The sequence below is a fragment of the Mya arenaria genome, chromosome 14 (assembly GCF_026914265.1).
Source record: "Mya arenaria isolate MELC-2E11 chromosome 14, ASM2691426v1".
Classification (NCBI taxonomy): Eukaryota; Metazoa; Mollusca; class Bivalvia; order Myida; family Myidae; genus Mya; species Mya arenaria.
This window is the reverse complement of record NC_069135.1, coordinates 52,476,572-52,495,251: the sequence shown is the minus strand read 5'-3', so window position 1 is coordinate 52,495,251 and position 18,680 is coordinate 52,476,572. Positions and strand designations below refer to the sequence as shown.

The window sequence follows — 18,680 nt, the reverse complement described above, 5'->3', positions numbered from 1 at the left end:
ATGTTCAAATACTTAAAAAGTTATATTAAAAAAATAAGTAGGTGCTCTGTGAAGTTTGATTGAATTCCCGTTATCAGGTACACTATCATGGCAGCAATATCAAGTTTTGTTCGACATTAGCCTCAAAATGTTACATTGCCCTTTGACATCCTGACCTCAAAATCGATGTTCATTACCCACATGTCTACCAAGTTTAAGGTTAATGGGCCGAAGTATTCTGCAGTTGTCGACAAAAAAACATATTTAAGTTTAAGGTCACCACGACGTTGACATTACATAACCAACCAGCTTACCAAGTTTGACGTTCCTGGACCGAAGCGTTCTTCAATCATTAATCGTTTTTTATTTCAGCTCAAGGTTACCGATACTTTGACCTCTGACCTAAATATTTCAAAATCAAAAGGGGTCATCTACTGAAAATGTACAACCTGCCTACCAAGTTTGACGTTCATGAGCCGAAGTTATTTTCAGTTATTGACCGGGAACCGCAGAGACGGATTTACTAATTGACAGTTTGTCTGATTAACAGACGGTCCGATAACTATATGCCACCCTTCGGTGGAATAAAAATGTATGTTCAGTTAAGGGTATTAAATTGAAGTCAAGTTTTTCTGTGGCCCTATCGGTGGAGAATTTGTAATTAAACTGGTATTAATTTTGATGCTAATTATTTCATGTATGTGTATAGTAAATACTCCTAAAAACTGAATAAAACCTCGTCCAGCGTTTCGCAATAGGACTTTTAATCATTTTAAAAATAATAAACTACATATATGGTATTTACACATAAGGTTCATTTACGTGAATGGGCTTCAGTTAAGTAAAATATCACATTCATTGTTGTTGAAAGCAAAACATCACATACATTGTTTTAAGCAAAATATCACATGCATCATTGTTTAATTGTTTAAAGCAAAATATCACATTCACGATTTTTAAAAGCAAAATATCACGTTAATGATTGTTTTTAGCAAAATATCACATGCATGATTGTTTAAAGCAAAATATCACATTCATGGTTGCTCAAATATCACATTTATGTTATGTACTATTTAAAAAGGTACTAGACAAGTGTTGATATTTAAAAATGAATTTTAGTGCGGTTCTTAGCATAGCACCCCTTGGCCGGCCGGCCACATTTAACATTTGTTGAAGTTAAAGGAGTTCTTAGTTGATAATGCTCAATGCGGTCCTGACGGTTTACGATCGTGTTTCGTGCTGATGTTGATTACCCTAATGGTTTGTGTGTGGTTTTCAGGCTAGCCCCTCCCCGACAGGCCTGTCGCAGTTCGTTAAAAAAGTTATGAAAGCTGTTTGATCAAAAGTTCATGTCGTTGTCGTACGATTGCCCAAGATGGTTTCCATCCTATTTCGTGCTGGTGTTGATATTTCTGACGGGGTTTGCATGCGGTTTCCATGCTTGTACCTCCTTTGCAGGCACACCACGCTTCTCGTACATAACATCGCTCACTGCGTTAACAAACGTCTGGCGTGGAGAAGAATGCGTCTGAAAAACAAGACATTAAGAGTTCGGGCGTGGTCAAAGTAATACCGACAATGAATATATTCGAGTAAAAGTGACCTCAAGATACTTTTACTACTGCTTGTAAATTAAAGGGAACATTTAAGTAGTTCGTGCATTAAATGATCTTGGCTTTAAGTCCACCCAAGTCCGCCTGAGTATCGACTTCCCATATGAAACGAAACCGACTGCAGTTATCACCGATATGCATGTATAGCTGGACGTATCAAAATGTACAAAAACTAATGAGGTGGCCTCATACCCCACCCACCCACACCCCACCCCCCAAAAATAAATAATAACATATAAAGACATAACATTGGTTTTACATTGGCGGACCAGTATCTAAGCTTTAATATAAGCCCATAAGGGCGAATATCTTTGAAGTTCCGAACAGTTTCTATTTGAAAACGCTTTTGGGGCGATACAAATTAACAAATCGTTTCAAACGTAAAATATTTGACGATGTGTTCACATTGTTAAATATAAGCAAGTACAGCTGAAACAATTCTCATTTATCTTGTTAGAAACTTCCAGAGAAGTAGCAATCAATTCATTCATAAAAAGATAACTCTCAATGGAACAAATCTCAATTGTTTAATAAATTGCCGAAACATAGTACCCCCCCCCCCCCCCACACACACACAAACACACCCAACCACACACACGTGTGATACCAAGAAGAATTAATTGAAAGAGACACATTTAGACTTTGCATGTTTAACCATTCCATAAAAGGTACCTCGGAGGTTACGTCCACGGCGACTTTACTGGAGTGTTTGCCCTTGTGCGGATAGTAACACCGGTAACCATAATCATCGACGTGGTACCGCCGGCCGTCCTCGTCATACTCGAAACGTCGGGGAAACGTATTGCAGCGCCGCTGTGGCTGGTAGCTGTTATATAAGAGGAGAACATGCGTATTTGGAGTATAAAATAATTATGTCATGTGAAACATATCATTAGAATAGCATTTGAAACAAGTATAGTGTATGTGGAGCATATGATAAGAAGTGTATGTGAAACAAGTGATCAGTTGTGTATGTGAACCATTTGATAAGAAGTGTATGTGAAACAAGTGATCAGTTGTGTATGTGAAACATTTGATACGTAGTGTATAAAAACATGTGATATGCAGTATATGTGAAACATATGATAAGTAGTGTATGTGAAACATTTAATAAATACTGTATAAAAAAACATACGGTAAGTAGTGTACAAAACATATGATAATATAATATGATAAGAAGTGTATGCGAAACATATGATAAGAAGTGTATGCGAAACATATGATAAGAAGTGTATGTGAAACATATGATAAGAAGTGTATGCGAAACATATGCTAAGAAGTGTATGCGAAACATATGATAAGAAGTGTATGCGAAACATATGATAAGAAGTGTATGCGAAACATATGATAAGAAGTGTATGTGAAACATATGATAAGAAGTGTATGCGAAACTTATGATAAGAAGTGTATGCGAAACATATGATAAGAAGTGTATGCGAAACTTATGATAAGAAGTGTATGTGAAACATATGATAAGAAGTGTATGCGAAACATATGATAAGAAGTGAATGCGAAACATATGATAAGAAGTGTATGCGAAACATATGATAAGAAGTGAATGCGAAACATATGATAAGAAGTGAATGCGAAACATATGATAAGAAGTGTATGCGAAACATATGATAAGAAGTGAATGCGAAACATATGATAAGAAGTGTATGCGAAACATATGATAAGAAGTGAATGCGAAACATATGATAATAAGTGTATGCGAAACATATGATTAGAAGTGTATGTGAAACATATGATATATAGTTTATGTGAAACATAATAACAAGTAGTGTAAGTAAAAATATGATTCGAATTGTATGTGAAAACAGTATAAGTAGTTTAAGTGAAACATATTATATGTCATGTATGTGAAACATATTATAAGTAGTGTATGCGAAACATTTGATAAGAAGTATATGTGAAACATATGATAAGTAGTGTTAGTGAAACATATGATAAGAATTGTATGTGAAACACATTGTAAGTAGTGTAAGTGAAAAATATTATATGTAGTGTATGTGAAACATATTATAAGAAGTATATGTGAAACATATGATAAGAATTGTATGTGAACACACATTATTAGAAGTGTATGTGAAGTAGTGAGATTCAAATTAATGTCTGAAACATAACGCTTGATGAACAAAGTCTACCTTGCGTCCCACCTTTTTCAGTTTTCAGCAACCGACTATCTGATATGGGGATGTCAAATCATTAAACGTCAAACTTTTTCTACCTTAACCTAGTTAATGTAAAAATGTACGGGCTCTACCAAGCATCTCACCTTTTCCGGCGACTGCAACAACAACACGGCGATCCCGAGGGTTCCATCTCTCCGAACATTGCGCCCTTCCCGTAACAACTAAAACATTGTAAAATAGTCATTGGTTTGATGACTGTCTTTACGGCACCAAAACTATATACACACGCCCATCACCCGCACGTGCATGCGCATGTACACGCGCACTCGTGGTTGTTGGTTCAAGGCCACGAGGGCAATGTTCAAATTAGCTTGTCTTTATTTTATAAACACTGGTACCAAAGGTTTCTTTAAAAGAAACGAACTCGAGCATGATTTCAGATGTCTTTACATTGGTCAGAAAATGAGTATGCTGATGTGTAAAGTGTGGAACATCTACATTACCGAATTGCCAATTAGAACACCTACAATATTAAATAGCCAATCGGAACACCTCGGCCATTGTCCAACAAATATATTTACCCCGAAACTTGTCGGAGATGGCCGAGTGGTCACGATTGCCGAATAGAGAGCGGAAATTGAATTCTATAAAACAATTATAGACCCAATGCACAACAGACATCTTAGTTACGCCTCATCCAACGTCAACTCCTCGAACCGCCCTTGCTACACTTTGCGGCAAAGATTTAAAATAAGTCTCTAACTAAAATACTGACCCCATGCACTGTAGACACCAGACAAGGATACACGTGAGCAGCAGCAGCATCACCAGTCCGCACACCCCGGCGAACATGTAGAACAACCAGTTTGGAATGTCTGAAGAAAAAGTACAATACACCCGCTAATTTGTCGTGAATGGAAAACCAGCATCCTCGGCACCCCAGCGTATTCATAACCTATATTCGATATGAATACGCTGGGGTGCCGAGGATGAAAACCAGCGGCCGTATTCATAAAATATCTTAAGTCGTTTCCTAACTTAAGTCGATTTCTTAAAATGTTCATAGTCAAATAAAAGTAATGTAAACTTTTTTTAACATTTAAGTGTGTTTTTTTTAATAAGGTCAATGGAAAATTCTTCAGTTTCCTCTCCATAAGACTAAAGAGATACTAAAATTAGGAAGGTGACTCAAGTTCCTTAAGAAGTTTAATGGATACTGCCCAAGGTTTTGTGAAAAGTATCAGTATTTCTTGTGAAATCAATTTAGCTTCTGTTGTAGATTTGGTTTGAAGTATTTCCAGGTCAAAAAAAGAATTTGGATATTTCTAAAGGAAATCCGCCTTGATCCACGCCACGCTTAATCGCTTCATTCTCATTTATCAGGGGTTCGATAATGATATTTAATCTAACTTTGGTACGCATAGCATCATCACTCTGGTGAACGGGAATGAATCGCCTAGACTTAGGATTTTTGCGACCTAACAGGCATAAAGATATGAATTTGCTCCCTCGCCTGCTAAAAACTGGTTACAAACTCTCAATCATTTGGAACATATTAGTTGGAAACTGGTAACAATCCAAGACAGTCGGCACATTTTAATGAATCTTATTACTTCTAAAAACGGCTCGCTCTCTTCGCTCTCCTTAATTATTTAGATATATCTATAACTGAATCATTGCTTGTGCGTAACATTTACTGAGCATTGTAAATAACATATTTTTCCACTTATATATGACTCCTATGCAAGTTTCCATCACAGGAATTTGACTCAGTGTTTGGTCATAAATGATATATTAAAGTCATTATATGACAAAATACTGACAAAAAACAATTTCGGACAAAGACCTGGTCACTAATACTATATATTACGCATATAATGACTTTAATTTATCATTTAACAGCAAACACTGTGTCAAATTCCTGTGGTTTCCATAATGGAAGTAAATAAATGGTTCCATTTCAAATCTTCTATTAAATCGAGGTATATTACGGAATTTTGAATACCATTTAGAAAAAGCATATTACGAATTTCCAAATAACCGAGTGACGTACGTTCACCAAATATTTAAAATCGAAATATTTGATATGGCCTTTGTTTTTGGCCTTTTGTTTCATTAATATTGATGTCAATTTGATAACAATAACGATACACAATACAGCTTTTTGGTAACGTGGTTTGGTAGTGGTTTTAAACAAAATCATCATTTTCATGATCATCATTATTTTCATCAACATCATCATTATTATCATCATCATGATCATCATCATAATCATCATCATCATCATCATCATCATCATCATCATCATCATCATCATCATCATCATCATCATCACCACCTTGACGTAATTGTGGTTGTGGTGATTATGTCTATGGTGGCGCTACTGAGAGTGCTGGTGGTGCTGCTGCTGATGTAGATGATGATTATGTTGTTGAGAACGAAGCTGATGCTGATTGGTGTTGTTGTTGTAGTAAATGTGGTTTTATTACATCAACCGCTTGTCATGACTATTGTTGTTGTTTTTAAATAGCGTGTTAAGTAACTTATCAACCGAGTATTACTGATGAAATATCAAAATTCGCTGAGTGCAACGAGTTGCGGTATTCATTATCATAATTCATGCCGAGTTTTGGCATCGTCGGCAAGCCCGGTACTTGATTCCGTTTACAATTCTGTACTCAATGGAGCAAACACTCGGAACTCCACGGCCATTTTCTATCAAAAACAACCTCTGATGTATGCCAGTACATTAGTAGAAGTAGTTCGTAAAATTTGAAATAATAGTATTAATGAATTGTAGTTTTTTAACGTATATTTTGTATTACTGAGTTTAAAGCTGCACTCTCACAGATTGAACGTTTTGACTACTTTTTAATTTATTGTCTTTAAACGAACCAATCTATGCGAAAATGCATGCAAACAAGTGATATAAGACTGCTAACAAAAAATCAGATCGCAAATTTTCATATTTAAGTTAAAAAATTAATGTATTATGCTTTTTTCTTAAACCGTTAGTAACGCCTTTAGCCATAAAACATAATTTTTTGATCGGAAACATGAAAACTTCATATTTTGTCAGCAGTCTAATATTATTGGTTTGCAGATACGAGTATTTACGCAAAAAATTACTCGATCCAATACAAAAAAATAAAACGTTGTCAAAGCGGTAAATCTGTGAGAGTGCAGCTTTAAACTGACTGCCAGTGAAGGGTATTATTGCATAAATTATCTAAATTCACAAGAGTAAATGTCATTAAGTTAAACTGCTATATTGAAATTAATACGCGATCTACTTGCATCGTAGTTAAATGTTAAGATTTATGACATTGTAAACCGTTCATATACATCCGAGGTTGTTTGGGATGAAAAAAGGCCGAGAAGTTCCGAATGTAGAGCAAAGCGGGGTATCCGACGTTAAGTTTTGGTATTCTCGAACACACTTCGTCGCTACCAATATACGGCGTTATAGAGATCAATATGGGTCAGATTTCAGGTCTCGCATGTTAAACCAATTTATATAAATGCCAGTAGGATGAAATCACACATAACTATCCTACTTATAAATCAGATAATAGTTTTATTTTATTTTTAACTTAAAGATTGATTACTTATTATTACACAGTATTACATTAAGATTTGGTAGAAAAGGTCTTAAATAAATAGGTCTTAAAACAATATCGGTCTCCTTATTTTAAACAGTAATAAAAACACGCGGTCTACTTCAGGTGTCAGAATTAGAACAATATGTCGCCAGTTGACATACTAAAGGGACTAGACACCAGATAATACATTTGCAAGAAAAAAACAGAAACTTGTCAAAAACTTACAGAAAATTGATATCGTTGTGTTACGCGTTGAACCCTACCTACTTATGTATCACATCGCTTACGACACATGTGTATTTTTCAATACGAAATTTACTGGGTTTGCCTACCACGTAAATACACATGTACCAGTAATTTTAAAAAATAACCTCGGTATACGTATCTGTACTAATCACGTGACTTCCACATGCTTAGTTCACACACTATAAACTGGGAAACCATTATGCGCTATTTTTAAAAGGGTAAACTCTGATGAAACAGAGACAAATTTTCGTTTTGATTATAACGTAAAGGAATCGGCCCCATACTGGCTGGTATTGACATTTATAGGCTTGTTTTGGTGAAATACTGTATTTGCCGGTTTTGGGATCTCTGGTGTCTAGTCCCCTTAAATCAATGTTTCAGCCTTTACCTGTATATATGCTCTGTTACAAATCAGGGTCCTTTTACACTAAATCAAAAAACAACAACAACACATCAGTGGTCATGGAAGTGCGGACAAGTGTAATAGCTGTATCTTCACTTTTTAAAAAATAATCCCAAAAGTTACTTTCATCACAAGATATATGCAAACACCCGAAAATACGCGTCTTTAAAATGCAAAAGTATTAGTGTTCACTCTTATATCTCCGCCAACAGGATTACTGGACGGATTCCAATTAAATCGTTTAGAGAACGTCCGACGAAAACGATCGCAAAACGTCCGTTTAGTCATTATTTTGTATTATTGTGTAGATAGTACAGCGAATTATGCTTTCTTGTCGACTATAATATAGACATTTTGCACGAAATATTCAGTTTTTTTTTAGTTTTTTAGTGTGTTTTTTTTTGTGTCCATATCAATCAACAACAACAAACTATTACATACTGGCACATGTTTGCTGCACTAAAAACGTAATCGGTTTGGCAACAGTGGTTGCGGCGTTTGTTTGACACGTTTACCTCTTCAATGGTCGCCGTAATGAGAGCGGTATCGTGAAGGTGCACACACTAGATGGTGCATAAGCTTATTTATACCCGCACTCGAGCCTTGCCCATTAGGTGTGTGCTCCGATAAGATTGTTAGCCATTTTCTCTTTTTGGAGCATAGTGCACAGACAGAATGTAACCCTGGTTAAAGCTACCCTGGTTCTTTAACGTGCACTAGTGTAAAGCACTGTCACTCAATATCCCCATTTAACGTCCCCCACGATTGATATTTGTTTAGCGGTGCGGGGGGGGGGGGACCGAACCCGCGATCCTTAGATTGACAGTCAAGCGTGTTACCACTAGACCTCGGATCCGCCACACACTTGAAATGACATTACCGCTCTAATCAGAAACAGTGACAGTATTAATGACATTTTACACAGATTACAGTTTTATAGTTGATAAGTTGATAGTTATGATTGTTTCATCAGGATAGGCACAGCAAAAATAAGTTCCGTTTGAACAGTGCAACACACATTTGACCTTGACCCAATATGGTACCTTTTATTCATCAATCAAATGCTATATCACATATTAGGCAGAGCCCCAACTTGCAAATATGTCTAAAATTAGCATTTGTACTGCACTCTCCTGCTATACTAACAATTTTTGTTAAGGAGGAATGTCTGCCATTTATAATAATTCAACAAAGACAATTTTAAAGTATAAGAAAATGAATTATCATAAAATAGACAAACTAATACTTCTAATAACTACAAAACCTCCTAATGAGATGGATTTTCTATGCAAGAGAGTCTTTTTTTAATTTGGCGGCCATCTTGGCGGCCATCTTGGCGGCCATCTTGGATTTTGGCCTTACGCAAGAGATATTTTTTGGCCGACAACACTTTTCGTAAATGGTAGACATCCTCCTACATAATCAGTAACACAGATTTTGTATAGCAGGCCGGACACTTTTTTTCTGACAAACTGGTGCCTGGGGCCGTGCCTATATGTTCTGTAGACAACTTACCATCATGGTTTTCAGTGATATAGTTGTACAGGTTGTTGTAGTCTTGGAGGGTGCAGGATGGAAGAGGCGTACCCCATACGCCGTTTAAACATTCTATGTATGATTCTCCGGACATCTGAGAAATAAATATGAAGGTCAAATAAAGGTCAAGGTTGAACAAGAGGCGTTGACCTTTTAGATATTAGTTTGCCAATGGAAAATGAAAGAAAAGAATTAGTGGGTGTGTGTATATACATGTATGATATTGTGAACTGATAATTGTTTAATTCTGATTATTTAACTTGATGTTTGTATGACAACTGACTATGAAATATCGCATACGCGTTTATTGCTTGTGTATACATGGGCGTATAGCCTTATGTATTTGAAATAAACTCCCCCTTACTCCTTCGACATGAATGATTTACATACATCGTGTTTGTGAATGACAAAACGTCGGGGGAATTTTACTGAAGAGCTGTAAATCTTTTTTATATGTTTGATAACATAGAAGTTTATAAAATTATCAACCACACATAAAACGAAAGTGCAGATTACTTTGTTTTGCGTTTGTGCCCATAAGCCGGATGCTCGATGGACTAACCTAGGTCTGCTAAGTAAAAAGGATAGTAAATTAGTCAGATCAATGCACTATCCCGCTATTTTCTTTTCAGTTTAAACTTATTTATTACAAGTTATAATAACTTTATAATCAACACTCCCGTTTGCATGTTGTTACGCGAGAGTGTGGTCTAATGTGTTGTGGGGGAAATCGGAGTACCCGGCCCCAATTTCTCGAAACCTCTTAGACTTAACGCGCTCAAATTGCTTGTTTCAAATAGCCAAAATACATGCTAAGCTTAGCTTTGAATCTGTTCTAAGGGAATTAAGAAATTTCGAGAAATTTGGACCCGCAAGAGACCCACTTGTCCGGCATGGTGACCACAAACCAAGCTCACATGCGCCCAGGCCGGTAATCAAAACCGGGTCGCCTTGACGGTGAGAAGCTTTTTAACACACATTATCCACCTGTAATTGTTTTGTACATGCAGAGAAGACGTTATGGGTGGAACACCTTAATAACTTACCACATATCCGCTGTTGCACTGGTAGACGGCGTACGATGCATTCGCATACGGCTCGGACGTAATGATGACGCCGCCTGAGATTGACGTCGGCGTACCGCACGCTAGAAACGGAGAAAACTATTATAATGTTCATACAATTATACTCATGTATACTAATAATAATTATGTTTTAATAGAACGTACTCATCTTTTTTTATGCAACAATTATATTTTACTTATTTAATTATCTATGCTTATTCAAGTAACTGAAAAACTTGACGGTCGTTGTACATATATATAATAAATAATGAATTAATTAATTAATTAATGGACGAACGAACGAGCGAACGAAAGAACGAACGAATGAACGAAAGAACGATTTAATTAATTCATCGAAAGAAGGAATAGATAAACAAATGAATTTAAGTATTGATAAATGGCATTTAATTAAAATAAATACATAAAATATAAATTTGTCAATAAATAAATTAAATAAAAACAACAACACACATTCAGAATACGCGGAATATTGATAACATTTTGAATAATGAATGAATAAATGAATGAATGAACGGACGAACGAACGAACGAACGAACGAACGAACGAACGACGAACGAAGGAACGAACGAATTAATTAATTCATTCATTCAGTTAATTATTGAATGAATGAATGAAAGAATTAGTTAATGAATTAATTAATTAATTAATGAGTTAATGAATTAATGAGTTAATGAATTATGGAATAATAATTAATGAATCAATGGTGTAAATATTTAAAACCAGCGAAGGAAGATATCAATGAACGAACAATCGATCAACAGTGAATGACGAAATTTAAATAGTTATAATAATTTTATTTAAATTATAATAAAAACTGATATTTAATTTTATATAAAGTTGAAATAACTTACATCCCATTTTGAGAAACCTTTTTGTCTCCTGTCAGAAATCACTGAAACACCAAAACAAATGAAGTAATATTTTAAGTTACTTATACCACTATTGATGCACTATTTCCAACATTTATATCGTAATATCCTTATCAAATCGGACGTCAACTGATCTCTTCAGCCTTATTAACAGAAGCAAAATCAATGTTAACAATAAGGGTACACATGAATCGCGTGATAATTTTCAAAATGTTTAATCAAATCTCATGCGTGCCCTTTAAAGTGGAATATTGACATTATCATTCCCACAATTGATAAACCTTGGAAAACGTTTTCAAGTGCATTTTGTGTATATTTGATTTCGCACTCATTATCTGATTAAACTGCAATTATAAAATATTAGAATCTGTTTAAATATATGTTTTATTCTTGAATTTTATGAAGACTTTTATATCAATTGGTGCTAATAGATATTGATTCAGGGGCGGATCCATGAATTGACACTAGAGGGAGGCGCAAACCGAGGGCGCAACCATTTGTCATACGTACCTCCACCGAAAGAGAAGTTGATATGGTTTAAAATGTTGACAGGCAGGTTTCGGGGTACCCACCCCCCTGATAGTTTAAACAATACAAGTCCGAAATGGTGCATTTTGAGCGTATTTTATTACCTTTTTGTTCGACATTGATACAAAAGTAACTTAGACAATTTTAGCGCGGGGGGGGGGGGCCGGGTGTGTCCCCCCTAGATCCCCTAATGGATTTAATTGAAGAGTGTCATTTTCAAGTTATATTCAAATTCTCACGTGCGTACTTGTTTTTAGAAGTCATTTAAGAGGACATTTCTAAAAAAGCTCAGACTGCAATAGTTTAATACATTTTTTCATCTAGTTTTTTTTTCTTGTTTTGTCCGTTCTGTTCTGTTCCCATATATTAAGATATATTCTTTTCGTTTATATGTGTTTTTTGTTTCGTTCTGTGTTCTGTTTTGTTCTATTGTTTTGTTCTGTTTTTTACTGCTCTGCTGCATCTGTTTTGTTTGAGTTGTTCTGTTCTGTTCCGTTTCTCTCTGTTCCGTATGTTCTGTTTCAGTGTTTAATTCCGTTCTTTACTGTTCTGTTTTATCTGTTTTCTATTGTTCTGTTCTGTTCTGCTATGTTCAGTTCTGTTCTGAGGCAATGCATGTATGGTCATTTGTGTGGTCATATGGCTATTTCAGCATTTCCAGTCAAATACGACTTTTCATCAATCGTTTTCTTCGTGTAAATATTTATAATTCTAAATATACATATATAATATTATATTGCATCTCGCATTTGACTGAATATGTAACTGTGACAACGACGAACTGTATATGTTCAAGTCAACAATCAATCTCCTGTTCTGTTCTAAACATATAGACATTCCTTTGATGGAATATGTTATAAATACGTAGAGGTGTTTGAGACTCCTAAATAGCTACATTTGTGAAATTGGGCGTCATATTCTATTCAATAGCCAATTCAGTTCAAAATTCAATTCAATTCAATTGAACTATGGTCAACTACAAATCGTACATAATATCATCCTTCGCACTGAGTGACAATATGTCAAAATGCGATGTTAATTGTACAATTATTTGTGAAAAGTTTTGACAAACGTATAAAATAAATTATGCCCATTTCTCAAAATAGAAAAATCCTACAAAAATGTTTATCTACGTTATAAGGTTTTTTTCCAAGCGCCATTTGTTAAAATATATTTTGCTTGGCCATGAGGTAATAATCATTTTTTTCTCTCAGACAGGGGGAAAAAAAACTGTATGTTCTTCAGTTCCTACCAATATTTTATAAAACCACAGACATTTAATTACTGTCTATACGCAATCCACATAATAAAGCACATCTTGAAACCTTGGGCGGCTAATGTTTGATTTACAATTATTAGTGCAAACTAAATCTTAATTTGGGGGAACATAAATCTGAAGCGCCATAAGATATGGATAAAAGCGAAAAGGCAAAAACATCGTCAAGTATCAATTCATCATGTGAACAGTTCTTTCTGTTTTAAGACAGTTAAATCTTACAGAAGCTTTGCGTGATTTTTGTAAGTCTGTATAACAAGGATATATTGTTTCCTTATTTAAGAACATATTAAAAGTTGAGTTTTAGTCCTAACTAACCAAATAAAATTGAAAAATGATTCTAGACTCAAAGAAAAATTTCAGTCCCACATAACCAAGTTAATTCGTTGGCTTATTCTAGAATTAAAAGTGAATTTCAGTCGCACATAACCATGTTAAATCGTTGACTGATCCTAGAATTAAAGTAGAATTTCAGTCCCACATAACCAAGTTAAATCGTCGACTGATTTTAGAATGAAAGTAGAATTTCAGTCCAACAAAACCAAGTCAAATCGTTGACTGATCCTAGAATTAAAGTTGAATTTCAGTCCCACATAACCAAGTTAAATCGTTGACTGATCCTAGAATTAAAGTTGAATTTCAGTCCCACATAACCAAGTTAAATCGTTGACTGATCCTAGAATTAAAGTAGAATTTCAGTCCCACATAACCAAGTTAAATCGTCGACTGATTTTAGAATGAAAGTAGAATTTCAGTCCAACAAAACCAAGTTAAATCGTTGACTGATCCTATAATTAAAGTAGAATTTCAGTCCCACATAACCAAGTTAAATCGTCGACTGATTTAAGAATGAAAGTAGAATTTCAGTCCAACAAAACCAGGTTAAATCGTTAACTGATCCTAGAATTAAAGTAGAATTCCAGTCCCACATAACCAAGTTAAATCGTCGACTGATTTTAGAATGAAAGTAGAATTTCAGTCCAACAAAACCAAGTTAAATCTTTGACTGATTCTAGAATTAAAGTAGAATTTCAGTCCCACATAACCAAGTTAAATCGTCGACTGATTTAGAATTTCAGTCCAACAAAACCAAGTTAAATCGTTGACTGATCCTAGAATTAAAGTAGAATTTCAGTCCAACATAACCAAGTTAAATCGTTGACTGATCCTAGAATTAAAGTAGAATTTCAGTCCCACAAAACCAAGTTAAATCGTTGACTGATTTTAGAATTAAAGTAGAATTTCAGTCCCGCATAACCAAGTTAAATCGTTGACTGATCCTAGAATTAAAGTAGAATTTCAGTCCCACATAACCAAGTTAAATCGTTGACTGATCCTAGAATTAAAGTAGAATTTCAGTCCCGCATAACCAAGTTAAATCGTCGACTGATTTTAGAATGAAAGTAGAATTTCAGTCCAACAAAACCAAGTTAAATCGTTGACTGATCCTAGAATTAAAGTAGAATTTCAGTCCCACATAACCAAGTTAAATCGTTGACTGATCCTAGAAATAAAATAGAATTTCAGTCCAACAAAACCAAGTTAAATCGTTGACTGATCCTAGAATTAAGTTGAATTTCAGTCCCACATAACCAAGTTAAATCGTTGACTGATTTTAGAATGAAAGTAGAATTTCAGTCCAACAAAACCAAGTTAAATCGTTGACTGATCCTAGAATTAAAGTATAATTTCAGTCCCACATAACCAAGTTAAATCGTTGACTGATTCTAGAATTAAAGTAGAATTTCAGTCCCACATAACCAAGTTAAATCGTTGGCTGATCCTAGAATTAAAAGTGAATTGCAGTCCCGCATAACCAAGTTAAATCGTGGACTGATCCTAGAATGAAAGTTGAATTTCAGTCCCGCATAACCAAGTTAAATCGTTGACTGATCCTAGAATTAAAAGTGAATTTCAGTCCCGCATAACCAAGTTAAATCGTGGACTGATCCTAGAATGAAAGTTGAATTTCAGTCCCTTATAACAAAGTTAAATCGTTGACTGATCCTAGAATGAAAGTTGAATATCAGTCCCACAGAAAAAAGTTAAATCGTTGACTGATTCTAGATTCTAGAATTCATTATTGATTCCTGATATTGATCGTGATTCTGGAATCAAGCATGAAGAACAAACGTGAACTCATTATCGATTTCTGATATTGTTCGTGATTCTAGACTCACGCATGAAAAAAACAACGTGAACTCATTATTGATTCCTGATATTGTTCGTTTTTCTAGAATCACGCATGAAATAAAAACGTGAATTCATTATTGATTCATGATAGTGATCGTGATTCTAGACTCACGAATGAAGAACAAACGTGAATCCTTTTTTGATTCCTGATTTTTTAATGATTTTAGTATCACGCATGGAAAACACACGTGAAATCATTATTGTTTCCTGATATTGTATGTAATTCTAGATTCGCGCATGGTTAACAAACGTGAATTCATTATTGATTCCTGATATTGTTCGTTTTTCTAGAATAACGGATGAAAAAATAGGTAAATGAATTATTATTTCCTGTTTTTGATCGTGAAATCACGCTCATGCGCGAATTCATTATTGACTCCCGATATTGTTCGTGATTCTAGAATCACGAATATAGAACAAACGTGAATTAATAATTGATTCCTGATTTTTTCGTGAATTCATTATTGTTCCCTGTTATTGTTTGTGATTCTAGAATCTGGCATGGAAAATAAAGGGAAATTCACTTTTTTTATAAGAAATACATACTTTCTCTGATTTGACAGGATAACTAATTTATAATTACATCAATAGACTCAGATTTTGACATTTGTTCCATATCATAGAATCACACCTGCTCAAGCCGTTAGGGAGTAGTATTTTTTTTAGGAATTCGAAAGATTACTTGTATTTATCACCAAAAGCATTGATGCTCTTATTGGAAGTACTTTTGCTAACGAAACTGATTATTATTTTTATTACATCAATACTCACAATAGACTCAGATTTTGACATTTTTTTTCTTATCCTAGAAACACGCGTGGCTCCGTATTACAGAAGCATCATAGGACAGTTTTAGCAGATTTCAACCTAAAGTGTAAATTTCGATATTTATTTTTTTGTAAAATCAATTCTTTAAAATTGAGTTATCATATCGAGGGGTAAAAGCGAAAAGGTTTTATCTTCTTCTTTATTTAAAGTCACTTAAAAACTTTTCGCATTCACCCTTCAATATTTAAAATTTAAGTTTTATTATGTTATTTGCGGAACATACAATTAACATAATACTTTCTACCAGAGAAATAAAACAGTTATGGAAATTCTTGAATTTAATGAAAAGGTACAATTTCAACTTATAAGATGTTTTTGTAATATGGCCCGGGCTCAAACCATTAGCGAGTTGTTATGTTTTAGGAAATTGAAAGATTAATTTTATTTAACCCCACAGTCCTTATTGACTGTACTTTTAATAACGAAACTGATTTATTTTTTAATAATATCAATAGAATCAGATTTTGACATTTCTTTCCTAATCATAGAATCACACTAGCTCAAACCATTAGGGAGTAGTTATTGTTTTTAGGAATTCGAAAGATTAATTGTATTTATCCCCATAAGCCTGAAATTGACGCTCTTGTTGACTGGACTTTTGATAACGGCACTGATTAATTTTTGTGCCCCATTTCTGTCGTTTTAAGTACACTTAGTACGTGTGAAAATGACGTATAAAACTGCGTTAAATGCTTAAAAGTACATACATGTATATTACACATGAAAATGGCCAGAAATTATTAATACACAAGCTATAAGATAAGAGCCGATTTTGTAATCTATCTTTGTCAATTTGAGGTGAAAATATATATTATATTAATTATATATATAAATATATAACATATATTAAAAAGTACATACATGTTTATTACACATATAAAATAACTAGAAATGATAAATACACCAACCATAAGATAATAACCGATTTTGAATTTTTTTATCATAAGTACGTCTAAAAATGACGTATAAAACTGCATTAAATGCTTAAAATTACATACATGTATATTACACATGAGAAATAACCAGCAATGATAAATACACGAACTATACAATTGTTACTGATTTTGAAATAAATTTCTATCGATTTGAAGTGAAAAATTATGTTATCATTACGTATTAAAATGACGAATAATACTGCATTAAAAGCCTAAAAGTGCGTATATTACACATGGAAAATGATCGGAAATGATTAATACACTTACAGAAAGATAAGTTATCCGATTTGTCGTTCTGATTATCAAACTAAAATCTTTGATTTTAAGTGACCTGATCTGAGATTGTCAAAGTTTCATTTGAACAATTTTAGGAAGGATCAAGTTATGACATTTTGTAAAAATCTTTTCCGATTAGTTATCGCCAATAACGGAACACAGGTAATCTTTTTAATAACACCACTCAAAAAAGTCACATTTTATGAGACTAATATGTTAATTAAGTAGTTATGGAGTTATCAATCATGGTGTCGTATTACAAAAATGAACTATACTTTGAAAAGAAGATTGATTTGAATGTGTTTCATTATGGAATCAAAAAACAAACACCGCTCAACAGTGGTAAGAAGGAGGGATTGATTTAAAAAATAATCCCCCAACTAAAGCTACACTCTCACAGATTTACCATTTTTACAACTATTTTTATTTTTTGTCTTGGAAAGAGCAAATCTTTGCGTAAATATCTGCAAACCAATGATATAAGATTGGTGACAAAAAAATCAGATCATAGATTTTCCTAATTCCGTTCGAAAGTTAATGTTTTATGGCTAAAACTGCTACTAACGGTTTTAAAAAAAATCATCAAACATCCATTTATGAACTTAAGTATAAAAATCTGCGATCTGATCTTTAATCAGCAGTCTTTCATCACTGGTAAGCAGTTATTGACGCAAACTTTTTCTAATTCCAAGACAAAAAATAAAAAAAGTTGGAAAAACGGTAAATATGTGAGAGTGCAGCTTCAAAAAATAAATCCCCAATTGAGTTTTGGCGTAAAAAAATAATATTGGTTCCGTTTACAAGACCGACCTTATATTTTCCTATCGGTCCTTCACTTTATTTGCGATTCGACATGGGGATTGTCTTAAGTAAGATCCTAAAAAATGAATTCATTTGAGTGAACATGTATAATTTTGACCATTTATTATTATTATTATTATTATTATTATTATTATTATTATTATTATTATTATTGTTACTATTACTATTATTATTATTATTACTTATTATTATTATTATTATTATTATTATTATTATTATTATTATTATTATTATTATTTCTACAATAGTAATATACCCTGATATAGGTCCAGGGGATTGGTACAGAATCCTGGTTCTCAAAAACTTATGCTTACCAGCCTATCTATTTTAATCTATTTTGGCATCATATCAAATTT

The 18,680-nt window shown here is 33.8% G+C and overlaps 1 protein-coding gene across 2 annotated transcripts; it reads right to left on the bottom strand.

The window, feature by feature from the left end:
- Nucleotides 1-711: 711 nt before the first annotated feature.
- On the bottom strand, nt 712-17,615 carry LOC128218271 (uncharacterized). Of its 2 annotated transcripts, XM_052925890.1 has the most exons (8): nt 17,494-17,615; nt 11,449-11,489; nt 10,558-10,658; nt 9,491-9,605; nt 4,500-4,599; nt 3,868-3,945; nt 2,265-2,418; nt 712-1,507 (listed from the first exon to the last, which is right to left on the bottom strand). In XM_052925890.1, the coding sequence occupies exons 2-8, from the start codon at nt 11,453-11,455 to the stop codon at nt 1,367-1,369; spliced, it is 696 nt and encodes a 231-aa protein (XP_052781850.1). In that variant the 5' UTR covers nt 11,456-11,489; nt 17,494-17,615; the 3' UTR covers nt 712-1,366. The 2 variants fall into 2 exon arrangements, with proteins under 2 accessions (XP_052781850.1, XP_052781851.1); XM_052925891.1 differs by lacking the exon at nt 17,494-17,615 and having other exon boundaries at nt 11,449-11,623.
- Nucleotides 17,616-18,680: the final 1,065 nt, after the last annotated feature.

What these genes read in the sequence shown, in the direction of transcription:
- LOC128218271 (XM_052925890.1), bottom strand. An exon ending in AGTGCAACAGCGGATATGTG is followed by an intron (nt 9,606 to 10,557) that starts GTAAGTTATTAA and finishes TTTATTTCTCAG; the next exon opens with ATGTCCGGAGAATCATACAT. An exon ending in TGTTGCAGTCGCCGGAAAAG is followed by an intron (nt 2,419 to 3,867) that starts GTGAGATGCTTG and finishes CTTATATAACAG; the next exon opens with CTACCAGCCACAGCGGCGCT.